The 16,603-nt window shown below is 43.7% G+C and overlaps 1 protein-coding gene across 1 annotated transcript in view; it reads right to left on the bottom strand.

The window, feature by feature from the left end:
* The window catches only part of LOC115461208 (dedicator of cytokinesis protein 2-like), a 1,592,043-nt gene that overhangs the window by 1,108,329 nt on the left and 467,111 nt on the right, over positions 1 to 16,603 (bottom strand). Inside the window, 1 exon segment of the mRNA XM_030190877.1 lies at positions 7,884 to 8,011. Within this exon segment, the coding sequence (XP_030046737.1) occupies positions 7,884 to 8,011 (128 nt within the window).

A 16,603-nucleotide genomic window follows, 5' to 3' on the forward strand; every position in this document is an offset into this window, starting at 1 on the left:
ACCCATCTTAACAGTAGCCCTAGTTAACTTCCCCCTACTTAATGGCAGCCCACCCCCTAAATGCCTTGATTTTTAAATGTCTTCTCTCCCAGCAGACCATTTAAGTTTTGGCCAGCTGATTCGCCTTCTAACAAAATATCTGGTTAGGAGGTGTGAGGAATGTGTTGCGAGAATGGTTAAATGTTAGCTGGATAATCCAATAATCAGCACTATTTTATTCATTTTATTTGGAGCTCATAAATAAATGCCCTATGATAAACAGAGAATTAAATGAAAAAGAAAAATTAATTGGCAAGAAGCAACCTATCCTCCCCCCCCCCCCCCTCCCAACAAGGGTGGTTCTATATTAAGCAAAGTGAAGCAGTCACTTCAGTAGGCAGATCTGTAGGGTCAGCAGGAAGTACTTCTAAAATGCCCCTACAGCAGCAAACTCACTTTATTTCCAGTTTTTCTTTTCAGGCCTCTTCCACCTTCTGCTCCCAGTGCACAACCAGACGGGTGTCACACGCTCTACCTATCAACCTCACAGTGCCCTACAGTGCCTGGCCCCTCTTTAATTCCCCAGTGGTTGCTAGACCCCTCCCTCAACCCTGAAAGTGAAACTGGAAAGGAAAACCAAGTTCTATGTCAGCTGCAGGTATTGTGGCCATTCTGATCAAAGCAGCAAGCAGATCAGAGGAGTAGCTTAGTGGTTGCTGCAGGGGACTGTAAACCAAGGGATGCAGGTTCAAATTCCACTGTAATGCTATCAATTTTATTTTTCTGGGGCTCCCACCAGGAATAGAAAAAATACTTACTGTACCATTAGATATAAGAAACCTGCAAGCCTGAAGGCTATTGAAATTGTGTACATTCAGGTCCTGGACTTGCAAAGGGGATACAGAACAGGAGCAAGCAAAGAGAGAAGAACATTTGCTGGACCCCTGGGTGGGAGCAGGAGAAGAGATAGGGAGAGATGCTGGACTGGGGGAGAGACGGGAGGGAAGGAAGAGAAAGAGATATGCTGGCACATTGGCGAGTGGGGCATAGGGACATAGAAGAGTTATGTTGGAGAGGGCAAGACTAGGGACATAGAGATGGAAGGTGCTCAACTTGGCAAGAAGATAAGGGCAAGGACATGGGTGATGCTGGGTCAGTTAGATAGGGATGCAGAGAGAAGATGGATGGTGGACATGGAGAGAAAAGAAGTGCCAAATGGACAAGGAGACTCTGGTAAGACAGTTAAGAGAAAAAAGAGGAAAGAAGAAACCAGAGACTAGGGCCAACACAATAAGAAAAATAAAATGACCAGACAATAAAGGTTGATTAGAATATGTCAGTTTTTGGAATGTGCTTCTGCCAGAAATGTTTTAAGACATGTCTGGGGCCCATGAGAAAAACCTCACTCATTGGTCTTCAATTTCCTGCATTGTGGTGGTAAATCTCCAGCTTTGGGATGGGCCACCCTTGGTGTCTCTGTCTTAATGTTATTTCAGACTGCACAGACATATGTCCAAAGTACTTTATTTCTTATAACAGCACTGTATATTTGGCAGTAATGTTCAGAAGCTATGCTAATATAGTGTCAATGACCCCAGGCTATTTTGTGAGGGCTGGTTTCTTAGGTAAGGGGATACTGTTCACTTCTTTACGGCTTAAACTAGATTGTTAAATACTGAATAATTTTGTCTATTTATATTTTCTAGGTTTCTTTTGCTATTATTGCTGGTTATAGAATGCGTCAATCGGTTTGTTCTGGCAATGTTGCAAATCAGTGTCTGTGACATGACAATTCTTTTCAGGATAGTGTATTGCCTTATCTCAGACCCTGTATTGATAATGTGCACAGAACTGTGCACTGTGAATGTCTCTCCTTCAAAGTTTACACACAAGAAAGAGAAAGCAGAAAGGAAGAAGGGTGAATCTAAAATGCAAACGTAGTTCATCTTTGGAGGGGGGGGGGGGGGCACAGTTAGCACTTTTCTACTAGAATATTTGTTATTTATTTATTGTGCTTGATTTCTCACCTCATTAAAAAAAACCTTCAGGCAGAGCAGGAACAATATACCAACATTTAATAGCAGATACAGTATATCCCTCCCCAACCCCACCATGTGAGGTGAAAGCAAAGGCCTGCAGTTTTAGCTTTTTATTTTCCTGAAAGTCGGACCTGGACCCTATTTCATCTAAGTACCTTCTTCATTCACTTCATCTGCTGCATTATTAGATTTTAGCAATGATTAGTAATTCTTAGTACAGGACATTTTCCTTGTCAATGGAAGACAGTAATAGTAGGGTTACCATACGTCTGGTTTTACCCGGACATGTCCTCTTTTTGAGGACACGTCGGGGCAACCGGGTGGGTTTTGCCAGCCTGCCCATTTGTCTGGATTTGCAGACGAACAAGAAGGCTGACGAGTGGATGCACAGGTGAGCCTCAGGATGTCCTATCCTCCCCTCCCCTCCTTTACCTTAGTGTGGCTGCTGAGAGTTCAAGCGGTGGCCTCGCGAGACTTCCACAGAAGTCTTGCAAGGTCACTGCTTGAACTCTTGTCAGCCATTTTGAATCGGCACTGGGGGCAAGACAGTCTGCAGACGTGCCAGGCAGGAAAGAGGGGGGGGGCTCTTTCCTGCCCCGAAGAGGTCATCACTAGATCACCAGGGTACCACACTAAGGTAAAGGAGGGAAGGGGAGGATAGGGAAAGGGAAAGGAAAATGGGACTTGATATACCGCCTTTCTGAGGTTTTTGCAACTACATTCAAAGTGGTTTACATATATTCAGGTACTTGTTTTGTACCAGGAACAATGGAGGGTTAAGTAACTTGCCCAGAGTCACAAGGAGCTGCAGTGGGAATTGAACTCAGTTTCCAAGGATCAAAGTCCACTGCACTAACCACTAGGCTACGCCTCCACCCTGCCCATCCGCTCACCAGCCTTCCTGTTCATCCACAAATATGGTAACCCTAAGCAATAGTGAGACCTGTCATTACAAAGAATTACTTGGATCCAATACTATCAGAGCACTACAGACCAGTCTCCAATTTACCATTGATCGCCAAACTTATACTGTAGAAAGAATGTTTTTTGTACAATTAAAAGACTTTGGGGTTGATATTCAAAGCGATTTAACCAGCAAGAAATGGATTCTAGCCAGTTAAATTGCTTGCTCAGGGATACTGCTACTGCTTATCATTTCTACAGAGCTACTGGACATATGCAGCACTGTACACTAAACACGTATGACAGAGCTTACAGTCTATTCAATACAGACAAATAGGACAAATAAGAGACTGAGGATTACTGTGGCATTTAACTAGTTACTGCCGCTGAATATCATCACAAAACTCAAAGCCGGCTATTCTGTGAGCGGTCTGGGGGTGGAATCGACACTTAACTGCCTAACTTTAGCAGTTAAATCAGACTACTTTAAGTCAGTCCTGTCTTTATGTGGTGTCACTTATGCAGTCACATGCTGAATATCACACTTACTGCATAAGAGATAGCCAGCTGCAGGGCCACCGAGAGATATAGCTGGGCCCGGGGCAGAACCGGATTTCTGCAAACCAGCCCCTCCCCCCACTTGCGACGCTCCCTCCCGCCCGGCCCCTTACCTTTCTGTCTTTGCCTCCAATGTGTGTGTGTGGGGGGGGGGGGAGGGGGCACAGACCCGGGCCTGGTGCCGTCAACCTACTTCCTGCGTGCCTGCTCCCACAGTCTGTCGTCTCCTGCTCCTGTCCATGCCGGGAGTCGAGACCCAGATGATCGCATTAACACAATATTAGGCTAATGCAATCATACGGGTCCTGGGGGGAACACAGGAGCAGGTGAGGACAGACCCGGAAGCAGGCAGCAAGAAGAAGCTTGCTGGTGTCGGAAAATTTTGCCCTCTCAACCCCGGCGGCCCTGGCCAGCCGCATAAACTTGGATATTCAGTGCTGGTGCCCAGACATGACCCAGCACTGAGTATCCGTGAATAATGCCGGCCTGCAGCTAAAAAACACTGAACGCTGCAGGCTGAGCATCTACCCCTTTGTAGATAAGAGAAATCTTTTATACCCTTGTCAGTCTGGGCTTAAGAGAGCAACACAGCATTGAGACAACATTAGTAGCGATACTTAGTGAAATTTATGAATATCTAAATGAAGGACAGGTGGCCCTCATAATCTCTTTAGACCTGCCAGCTGCCCTTGATTTAGTTGACCATAAACTGCTAATTACTCATTTAAACAATATCAGTATTCAGGGTCATGTATATTGCTGGTTTCAGTAATTTCGAATAGATCATTCATTCACTCACTCGTTCACTCATTATTTATTTATTTATTTGGATTTTGCTCACACCTTTTCAGTAGTAGCTCAAGGTGAGTTACATTCAGGTACACTGGGTATTTCCCTGTCCCTGGAGAGCTCACAATCTAAGTTTGTACCTGAGGTAATGGAGGGTTAAGTCAGGGTCGCACCTAGCTCAGGTACTGTATCACATTGCTGGTTTTAACAGGAAGAGCGGGACTTGGGGGTGATTGTGTCTGATGACCTTAAAGCTTCCAAACAGGTAGAAAAAGCGATGGTCAAAGCCAGAAGGCTGCTTGTGTGCATAAAAAGAGGGATGACTATCAGGAAAAAGGAGGTGATAGTGCCATCGAATAAGTCTCTGGTGAGGCCCCATTTAGAGTACTGTGTGCAGTTTTGGAGACCACACCTACGCAAAGATATAAACAAGATGGAGTCGGTCCAGAAGGCGGCTACAAAATTAGTAAGCAGTCTTGAACTCAAAAAATATCGGGACAAGCTTATGAACCTCAGCATGTATACGCTGGAAGACAGGAGGGAAAGAGGAGACATGATAGAGACATTTAAAAATCTCAAGAGGATTTATGTATAGGAAGTGAATCTTTTTCAACTGAAGGAGAGCTCTGGAATGAGGGGGCATACGATGAAGTTAAGAGGGAATAGGCTAAGAAAGCATTATTTCATGGAAAGGGTGGTGGAGGCATGGAATGGCCTCTTGGTGGAGGTTGTGGAGTCGAGGACTGTGTCAAAATTTAAAAAGGCATAGGATAAGCATGTGGGATCGCTTAGGAAAAGGAAGAGTTAGGGGTTACGAAGTATGGGCAGACTGGATGAGTCATATGGCCTTTATCTGCCGTCATGTTTCTATGTTAAACCCGTACTTGTTGCTTAACACAGTTTAGTAAAAGATCCCTTTATCTGTGTGTGTTGACACTTTGTCTATGTTGATGTTTTAGATGTTGATTGTTGTAAAATGACTACCCTGACAAATGTAGCTGGCACATACACATTTATTCCTGCATATATGCTAAAAAAGGCTTCATGTTGGCAGATTCTTTTCTAAAATACTAACAGAATTTGACACATCCCAAGCTGGACATGTCAATACCAATTTTTCATTCTATTTAAAATCTGCCTTACATGTTTAAAATAATAATATAGACTTCGCGAATATCAAGATGTCCTTTGTGTGACTCTAATCCATTAGCACTAGGACTGTGCATGACAGTAGGAAAGAGGGAGCACATGTGTCTGTGAGCTATTAGTAATGAATGATTAGGGCAGGGTGTGAAGGTCTCTAGAGCTCAATGGGATTTGGGAGGAGGACATTCAAAAGGGCTTATAATGTAAGGGACTGATATTAATCCCACAGCATCCAGCATCTTTAAAAATGTTGGCTGCCAGAGGAAAAAATAAAACACCAGATATTCAGCATCAAATACTACCTGGCACTGAATTTTTGAGAATCAGTGCTGACTAGAGGTGCTGATGTCCTAAATGATCTAGAGATGGGAGCAACTAGCGAGGTAATTAAATTTGCTGATGATGCAAAGTTATTGCAAGTTGTTAAATCGCAAGAGGATTATGAAAAATTGCAAGAGGACCTTAAGAGACTGGGCATCCAAATGGCAGATGACGTTTAATGTGAGCAAGTGCAAAGTGATGCATGTGGGAAAGAGGAACCCGAATTATAGCTATGTAATACAAGGTTCCGCATTAGGAGTCACCGACCTGGAAAGGGACCTAGGAGTCATCGCTGATGATACATTGAAACCTTCTGCTCAGTGTGCAGTGGCGGCTAAGAAGGCAAATAGAATGTTAGGTATTATTAGGAAAGGAATGAAAAACAAAAATGAGGACATTATAATGCCTTCGTATCGCTCCATGGTGTGACCGCATCTCAAATATTGTGTGCAATTCTTGCTACCACATCTCAAAAAAGATATAGTGGAATTAGAAAAGGTACAGAGAAGGGCAACAAAAATGATAAAGGGGATAGAATGACTTCCCTATGAGGAAAGGCTAAAGCGGCTAAGGCTCTTCAGTTTGGAGAAAAGACGGCTGAAGGGAGATATGATAGAGGTCTATAAAATAATGAGTGAAGTAGAATGGGTAGACGTGAATCACTTGTTTACTCTTTCCAAAAATACTAGAAATAGGGGGCATGCAATGAAACTAGAAAGTAGTAAATTTAAAACAAATTGGAGAAAATATTTCTTCTTTGAACGTGTAATTAAACTCTGGGATCTTGTCAAATACTTGTGACCTGGTTGGCAACCGCTGCAAAAAGGATGCTGGGCTTGATGGACCTTTGGTCTGTCCCAGTATGGCAATACTTATGCACTTATGTAGTAAAAGCAGTTATCTTAGACGGGTTAAAAAACAGTTTGGATTGCTTCCTAAAAGAAAAGTCCATAAGCCATTATTAAAATGGACTTGGGGAAAATCCACTACTTATTTCTAGGATAAGCAGCATAAAATGTATTGTACTGTTTTGGGATCTTGCCAGGTACTTGTAACCTGGATTGGCCACTGTTGGAAACAGGATGCTGGGCTTGATGGACCTTCAGTTTGTCCCAGTATGGCAATATTTATGTACTTATATACTTACATGGTTCAAATATCACCTCTAACCAGATAACCTGTGGCTTTGCCCATGCTCTGCCAACAGTGCCAAAGTGGTCAGAGGGAATATTCAGTGATGCTATACAGTTAGTGCCACTGAATATTCCACTGGCTAACCAGATAAGTGCCTCTGAATAATGGCCAGTAAGTAGCTACTTGAGGCAACAGGAGATAGTGTTTGTTCAAGGTCAAAAGGCATGTCAGTGGGAGAAGTGAAATTTGAACACTGGTGTTCAAACCACTGCCCTCATCATTCAGCCACTTCTCCTTGTTAAACATACAGAACTTCTCCTTCTCTCCTTCCCTGTTCCTACCTATGAGGTTCAGCCAGAGAGTATCTATATTCACTGAGGGCTGCCATTTTGATATAACTCCATTGTAATGTATGTGATCATTAAGAGTTAATAAAAATCTTAAGCCTGAGCAATAGAAAACTTCTGCCTGTAAGCAGGGCATGTTATGTGTGGATCTATCACTGCTGAGTGTAAACAGAAATCTTCATCTGTAAGTATCGTCTCCAGTTCAATGCAACTATCAACTGGCACAGAAAAAAAAAGAGAGGGTAGCGGGCAAAGAATGGTCCTGGATTGTTTTTAATTGTTATGATGTCTCCCCTCACAGAATCAAGAACTGAAGTGACAAAAAGTGCAGTCCCTCCATGAATATACCAAATGGTGTCCATAAAATATCACTATTGTAATGTTTTCTGAATGCCCTTCATATGAAAGGGTAACAAAAACTTCAGCAGATAATTCTATAGGATTTGTTGTCCAAAAGTCTTGAGGTATATATTGTAGATCTAAGGCCATTGATATATTATCTCAGATTCGAACAAGTTGCCCAATCAGTGAGCCATTGGACTGGCTTATTGATCTCCTACTCTGCAATAGAGTGAATATTACTAACGCCATGTATAATAGTTCTTTCTCTTGATGGGAGCAATAGATTCCTCCTTCTGACCTTCTGAAGTTGCAAATTTATTCATACCTTTTCAACCCTGAAAAGGACCTCCAGGATGTGACTGAGCAGCTCCACGCAGGCCTCCTCCTCTATTCCATTCTCCATGAGCTCCTTCAGAATGTCTGTCATCATATGAATGAACACCTCACGGCATTCTGGGAAAAGGGAAAGAGAAAGATATCAGTACTTCATGAATTCAGATGAAGTCTAATGTGGGAGCCAAGGTAAGTCATTTGGATGAATTGAAACTTATGTACCCTAACACTACTAGGCATCTCATAAGGAACACAGTATAAAAAAGATGAAGATGACATGCAGTCCAACATGGCCATTTTCCTCATAGATTATCTGCATGTCTTTCAGCATGCCGGTCCTCACATAAGTACAAAATATAGTGCTGCCCACTTTAACGATTTTGATTCATTGGTATACAGGTGAAACTTTCTAGAAACATTCAATAACCTTCTATCAGGTCTGTTTCTGTCAAAGAAAGCATAAGTGCCAAATGTAAAAGGCTTGGGGAGACAGCCTCAACCATGACCTTGCCTGCTGCCACTGCTGCTGCTGCTGTTTCTCAGGATCAGGAGCATTAACATAAAAAACAGCCTTTATACCACTGATGCTGGATAGGGAGTGAGAGAGAGAAAGAAAGAAAGAGAGAGAGAGAGAGAGAGAGAGAGAGAGAGAGAGAGAGAGAGAGAGAGAGGGGTGATACTGTATGAAAGGGGCAAGCAGGAGAAAGAGAGAGGGGAGATGCTGGATGGAAGAGAGAGAGAGAGTGGACGTGCTAGATAGGGAGGCATGGAAGACACTGGATGAAAGTGAGGGAGAGAGTAGAGAGATACTGGATGGTAACAGGAAAGAGAGGAGATGCTGGATAGAAGATGGACAAAGATAGGAGATGCTGGATGGAAGGACAGAGATAGGAGATGCTGGATGGAAGATGGGAGAGGGAAAGGGAGGAGATGATGGATTTAAGGGACAAATGAGAGAGAGTAGATGCCAGATGGAAGGAGCAAGAGTGAGGAAGTGCTGTTTGAAGTGGAGGAAGGCAGAGAAGAGGAGGATTTACTTGAAAACCCAGGTACTAGACTACATGAGGTTGCCTGCAAATTGCTTAAATCAAGGCTTTCCAAACATGCTATAGGGACCCTACAACCTGGTTTTTAGAATATCCACAATTAATGTACTGAGTCAGCAACACAATGTGCAAAGCAAGCCCTGGCAGTATAATATTTCAAATACACTTTGTAAAGCCACTCATTTAAAAACTTTTTTTAAAGACATAATCCATCTCCCCATCATCCCATGCTTCCTCTCTATCCCACCCCCTACCTACTCTCTATTCATTCCAAGACAACTGGGAGCAATCATTAAATATCCACAATGAATACGCACTGCATAAAGTTGTGTAGTCCCTTGGCTCTGCGGAACCTTTTACTCTGCTGTGGCATACCATAAAGCTAAATTACTTACCTATAGCAGGTGTTCAAGGTCAGCAGGCATATATTCTCACATGTGGGGATGATGTCATCCATGGTGCCAGGAGCAGACACTGCCATAGGGTACTGTCACTTTAAAACTTTGAGGCAGTGCCATCACCGAGCATGTGCGGGTGCCTTCCCACCCAACACTCGAGCATGGGACCAGCAGTAAAGTACTAATGCTAAGAAGACAACTTCAAGGGGAGGCGAGAGGGAAGTGAGAATATATGCCTGCTGCCTTCGGAGAACTCCTGCTACAGATAAGTAACTTAGCTTTCTCCAAGGACAAGCAGGCATAATATTCTCACATGTGGGATGCACTAGCTAACAGGCTCACAACATAAATGAATTTTTGGCAACTAAGTAGTTAGTGAGCCTGGTGGAAAAAAAGAGCCAGAGGGCAGCATTGACTTTTATGTAGTAAAAGGATTCTGCAGGACTGCTTGTCCAAACTGGCTATCCCGTCTAGAATGCTACTCCAGACACTACTGAGCAGTGATAGAAGACTATGTAGCCGCCTTGCAAATTTCTTCTATGGAGGCAGAGTGGAAATGGGCTCCTGAAGCAGCCTGAGTATATGTGTAAGAGATACAGTCAGCCAGCCAAGTAGATATAATACATTTGATGATGGGAATCCCTAATCTGTTAGGGTCGAAGGATAAAAAAGTTGGGAGGACTTCCTATGAGGTTTGCTCCAGGTGATATGCTAGAACATGTTTGCAGTCTAAGATATGCAGTGCTGCTTCTTCAGGATGAGAGTGCGTATTCATTGTGGATATTTATTGAAGACAGGAAGTACAATGGACTGATTAAGGTGGACTCTGATACCACTTTAGGGAGGAATTTGGGGTGGGTTCAGAGTACAACTCTGTCATGGTAGAACCTAGCATATGATGGGTCTGCCACAAGGGCCTGAAGTTTGCTTACTCTAATGGCAGAAGTAAGAACTATTAAGAACACTACCTTAAATGTGAGGAACTTCAGAGAACAGGAATCAAGTGGTTCAAAGGGAGGTCTCGTGAGAGCTGTGAGGATGACATTGAGATCTAAAACCACAAGCGGTGGTTTGGTCAGAGGTTTGTTATGAAATAAGCCTTTCATGAATCTTACTATCAAGGGATGAACAGAAACTGGTTTATTATCAACTTTGAAGTGAAACATGCTAATGCCACTCAAGGGTACTCTGACTGAGTTTTGAGGCCAGAATCTGAAAGATAGAGGAAGCAGTGGCGTAGCCAGACAGCCAATTTTGGGTGGGCCTGAGCCCAAAGTGGGTGGGCACAAAATTTTCTTTCTGCCCCGCCCCCTTCCTCCCCCTATTCTCCACCTCTCCCCCAGCACCTCCCAACTCAAAATAGAAACAGAAACACTTTAGCTCATGAGGAAAGTGACATCCGCTATGCATATTTCTCAAGCTATCATATTTCAGTTAAGATTCAAAATAAAATGCCTTTTCTACCTTTGTCGTCTGGTCATTTTCTTTTTCCATCATGTTGATCCAGTTTCTCTTTTGAACTTTCCAATCTTTCTGCTATTTCTCCTTCAAGCAGCTGCTGTCCATTTGTCTTTTTCTCCTCTCCTATTCCATTCCCTCACTTCACTTGCCTCTGACATATTGACCTTTCCATTTTAGCTCTTTCCATGATCTAGCCATCCCCCTTCCCCCTCTCTCCCTTCAGCCCTCTTCTTAATCTTATGATCATCCTGACCTGTTTACTCACTGCAGCAGCTCCTTTCCCCTGCAACCCTGCTGGACCCGACTTTCATTGGTGCTTGCCTCCGGATCACCGAAGATTCGTGGGCAGATGTCATCCATTCCTCAGACTGCAGCGCGGGACCAGCCACATGCCCGCTAACAGCTCTGCGCAGCGTTCCGCCTCCGAGTCCCGCCCCTTAGGATACAGCGCTGCAGTGAGGAATGGCTGATATCTCCCCAGCTCGATCTTCGGATGCTGCCGATTCGTTGGCTGCTGTGCTCGCGTGACGTGTGCAGCTGGCAGCATAACGTCGCTGCTGAAGCTTCAATGGTAGGAGGGACTGGCTCGTTTTATTTTCTACTGGGTGGGCCTGAGATGAAAATGGGTGGGCCCGGGCCCACCCAGGACCACCCGTGGCTACGCCCCTGAGAGGAAGTACTACATAAAGGTAGTCAGAGAGCTCCTAGCAGGGTCGAGTGCTCTGGCTGCACACCAGTTGGAAAATCTTTACACTTTAAATGGTAACATTTCTGTGTAGAAGGTTTCCTAGAGGCTAGGAATATCCTAGACACTCCATCAGGGAGGTGTAAGGAAGGTAAATCTATGTCATCAGGAACTAAGCCGGATGGAGCAGGGACCCCTTGTTTTGTATTATTAGGGTTGGAAAAGGATCTAACCTCAATGATTTTCTGGTTGATAACTATAGGAGAAGAGGTAATACATGGCAACCTGGTTGTCTATGTGAACTAGTATTATCTGATCAAGAATGCAGTCTTGGAAAGGCGTTCCAGACTGCTCGAAATTTCAGAAGGTTGATATAATGTCATTTCTTCCATGGGGACCAAGAACCCTGTGTGTGGATCCCAGCCTACCATTGAAGCATTCATGGTGAGGACCTTGTGATGTGGAGGAGGCTGAAATGGAAGACCCCAGGTGAGCTTCTGGGATACCATCCAGCACTGTAGAGAGTGGTGTAGCTGTGGAGTGACTCGAATATGGGTCAAGGGCAATTCCGTGGCTTGGGAGAGGAGAGCATCCACTGAGGAGTCTGGAAGTGGAGTTGAGTCAATGGCATTACATGGACTGTTGAAGCCATGTAACTGAGTAGGCGCAGCATCTGACAAGCAGATACTTGGGTATCCAGTTTGTTGTTTACTCTCTGTTAAAAAAGGGAAAGGGAATGGGACTTGATTTAGCACCTTTCTGTGATTTTTGCAACTACATTCAAAGTGGTTTGCATATTATATACAGGTACTTTATTTGTACCTAGGGCAATGTCCAGTGGAGGGACTAGCTCTATTGTATTTTGCCATAGGAGGGCTGAGAGCTCCTCTCAAAGTAGTATCATCTGGAAGGAGTTGAATCCTCCTGGAAATCTTCTAGAAGAATAAGAGGTAGCAAAAGTCTGTAGCCTGGATAGAGTTTTTATAGTATCTGTATGTTTTTAATTAGGTCAGCCACTTCTTCGATTCTGTCACCAAACTATCTCAACAACAAGGGACGTCCACTAGATGCTCCTGGACAGCAGATTTGAGGTCGGGGACCCAGAACCTGGAAAGACACCGCATTGCTACTCCTAAGGTGGAATGCGTGAAGAGGCATCAAAGGCTTGCCTTGCCAGATATTTATGACAATCCAGAAGTTTCATGTGAAGCTTAAGGAACTCATCAGCCTCTCAGGGGGAAGGAATTCTGTAAAGGAGAGAGTAAATTTTTGAGATTTTTAAGTAAATTGTGGAATAAAGTTGATAGGTTAGCATTGAAGCCTGAAATATTTTTCTGCCAAAAGAGTCCAATGTTCTAGCTGATCTGCACTGCGAGTGCATTTTAAACCAGATTCTACAACTAGGGAATGATGAGGTAACTGAGTTTTCTCAAACACAGTGCATTTTTGTATCCTACACATTGTGCCAATTTTTTTTGGAGCAACTCAAACTGTCAGTGGAGTCTCCCAGTTTTTGATTAGAGCATTTTTCATAATTATATGAATTGGAACAGTAATTCCTTCTCTAGGAGGAGAATCATAATCTAGTACCTCAAAGATTTCTGAATGAAGTTCCTCCTCTGTCTCTAATTTGAAAGGTAGGCTTGAGCCAACTCACAGACAAAATCTGGAAAGTGTATACTTTCTGGAAGAGACCTACATCTCTTAGATAGTGTAGAAGGATCAAATGGGATGCCATAGGACTCCTCAGTTGAGAGGTCCTGTGGGTCCTGATCTGTCTCCCAGGAGAGGTCTAAGTCTGACTCTTCAAAGTACTGTTCTTGGGAAGTACATGCAACAGATTGTTGACTAGAGCTTCGGCTCTGCATCAAGGTGCATTGAGGCAGATGAGTCTCTGAGGTTGGAGAAAGTTCCTCTGCCGATGCCGACATATGCATCGGTCAGGTTTGTGCTGCCCCCGACATTTGGCACCAAGCCGGTGTGTGGGATCTGTCCCGTGACTGTCTCTCCAATGTACTGACAGTCTGGGCTGAGGCTGGCACAAGCACCCTGTAAGCCTGTATAGACTGCGAATGCAGTAGCCCTGAGAGCTCCTTCTTGAGCATAGCCTGGATTTCATCCTGTACAGTAGGCATCAGTAGCGGATGAGAAAGCAGTGTGGACACAGCCTGTTATAGCCCGTGCAGGCATAGGAGATCTCAAAGACCTCAAAGGTTCTCAATGAGAAATTAGTTGGAGAAAAGGAGAGCAGCTACTGTGGCGTGGAAGCTTCCTGTGCATTGAAGATGTAGATAGAAGGGAGGTGTTGGCAGAGAACCTGGAGGGAGAATGATGGCAATGCTTCTTAGGTTTTTTATGCTGCAGGTCCCTTGATTTACATAACACCAACAAAGAGGATGTAGAGTCCTTATGCGGTCACGGTGCCAAGTCTGACATCAGATCAGTACACCCGATGTTGATCCCCTGCCATGCTTGATGCAGATGCAAATGTTGATGCAGAACCAAATCATTTTTCACACTGAACTCTACAGGCTTTAAGGGTCCTTCCTCGCATGCATAGGCAGAAGCAAAATTGTATGTCCCTTTGCTCCAGCACTGAACACACCAGTTATGGGGGGTCTGTGCCTGAAATAGTCCTATTGCATCGGGTACACTTCTTAAAGCCACTTGGCATCATTGTTGATATGGAGGGGAAAATGAGCAACGCAAGGTCGAAAGACTCTATGGCCCGGGAAACTCAAGTAGTCACATACCCAAAAATGGTCAATACTTCCCAGGCAAAAGAAGGGCTCAGAATAAATGAACAAATTAATATAGAAAAAAATAAGAATATGAAGAAAAAATATCCTGAGAAAGGGAAGGCACCAAAAAGACAAAATTGCTCGGTCAGGAAGGCACCCATGCATGCAGAGTGGGAGCACTGCCTCACAGTTTTAAAGTGACAGTGTACTATGGAAGTGTTCGCACTGGCTTCCGTGGATGACAGCACCCACGCATATGAGAATATTATGCCTGGAATTCCTCAGAGAAAAATTAGACTCCCTGTTTCCTGGTACTTCTGTTTGGATGTGAGGTGGGTTGAGCGGAGGGAAGACCCTTGCTTGATGGGGGACAGGAGAAGGTTAAAAACCCATCATAGAAAGGAGTTTAGCCAATTAACACTGTGTTGGTGACAGTATTAATTACTGGTTGCGCATAGTGAAGGATCAGGAAGGGTGTGATAACACTACACAAACTCACATAATCTGCTTCTTGACAGCCCCATGGCTGGGAGACTTTCTGCAATGTAATGGCTGTTTAGAAAGCCTAAGTAAGGTGCACTCCTGTCTCGTGTCTAAAGATGAATGGCTAATGACAGTGGAATATATGCAGATGCAAAGATCCTCATCACCTGCAATAGTTTCTGGTGAATCCAGCAGAGAAAAGGCTCATGCCCTTGCATGCTGCCAGAAATGGAAAGAAACAGATGTTGCAGGGATTTATTTAATCAGCAGACTCCAGAGCACTCCACATCAGGGTAACAGGCTGTATATCTCGTTTGCCTTCCACAGGCAAACAGCAATCTCATCAAAATCCAGCAATCCTTGAGGGCAACCGAGGGTATGAAAAGAAACAACAACAAAAAAAGAAACAAAAAAATGGGCAATGCTAAAGTTTTGTATGTTCCACCCCCACCAGAAAAGTTACGAAGTGCTGCAAGTTTTAAAGTGGCACTGTTTCAACAGCCTTCCTAAATATTAAATACTTATATGGCTCTGAAATGAGTCACATCGCATTCGAGACACACAGAAAAGACAACTTTTGCTCAGTGGATCTCAGTGTAGTGAACAAACACTGAGGATAGATGAAGATTGAGGATGGATGGATGGTCAGTAAGAAGGAAACATAGATCCTGAAGTGGTCAGTATGTTAGGCCAGAATTTCCTCTCTCTTTTCTTCCCTTTTACCCAATAACTGTGGATCCTGTAACGGAATCTGCAGTAAAATCTGTAAAAGGAACTTTTATCAGAGAGGAAAACTGAATGGACAAATCAAGAGCCAGACTGGACAGATCCCCCCCAATATTCAGTGCTATTTAACTGGTCAGAATGACTGCTGACCAATTAAATAGCGCTTAACCGGTTATCTGTCAATATTTAGTACGGGACAACCGGCTATCCCATGCTGAAAATCCCCAGTTAGCAGCTAGCAGGTTATATTGCCCAATATAACCGGCTATCTGCCGATTTTTAAAGCTGGTTTAGTGGCTGTATTTGGCCGCGTGAAAAAGTGGGATATCTTTGGCCAGTTTAAAGATAACCAGCTAAGTCTGAATATCGACTTAGCTGGCTATCTTTAAACCAGCCAAAACTATACCGGATATTCAACGCCGGTCACCAGAAACGGCCCGGCATTGAATATGCGGGCTCAGTGCTGACCTCAGGAGTTAACCGGTCTAACTCCCGCAGTCTGAATATCGGTCCCAATATGCCTTGGAGAAAACATCATTGGGGTCTCTTATACTGAAGCTTAGCATACACTAATGGATATTAGTATGCTTGAAGTGCCATGTGGCTTATAGGTATAAAATAGGACGTGCAGCATTTAGTGCTTGTTAATATCCGTTATCGTGCACTAAGCTTTAGTAAAAGAGCCCCTTAATTTCCAAGACAAGTGGCTTCCTGGAGCTTCTGAGTTCTAGGACCAATGTCCTCTTCTTTCAGTATGACAATGCCATTTTGTCTCACCATGCCTTATTTTACCCAACAGCAAATGGATAATAATAATAACAACAACAGCATATTTTTTCCTATTCCATTTTGGAAGCTGTCCACATGGCAAAACTGTGTTTCTGTCTGCCCTGTAGAATTCAGTTGTTTGTTTCCAAAGTGCCATACTTGTTAAATATAATGGGATCGTGTTCAGACACAAGTGTAGTAGGCTTTCAAAAATGTTAAGTCTTTGCAGTTGCAGACAGAACATTCTGGCCCCTGCTCCAGAAATTAATCATAGAATAACAGTAAGTGGTACACTCAGAGATTCTGATTCATTCAAACGGGAGTTTTGGAGGAAAGTTTACAAGTCAGTTCCAAGGGAGGGACCATGCCTCCTTCTTTCCAGCAGAGAGTCCAGATAAGAAGGA

The sequence above is a fragment of the Microcaecilia unicolor genome, chromosome 2, assembly GCF_901765095.1.
Source record: "Microcaecilia unicolor chromosome 2, aMicUni1.1, whole genome shotgun sequence".
Taxonomy (NCBI): Eukaryota; Metazoa; Chordata; class Amphibia; order Gymnophiona; family Siphonopidae; genus Microcaecilia; species Microcaecilia unicolor.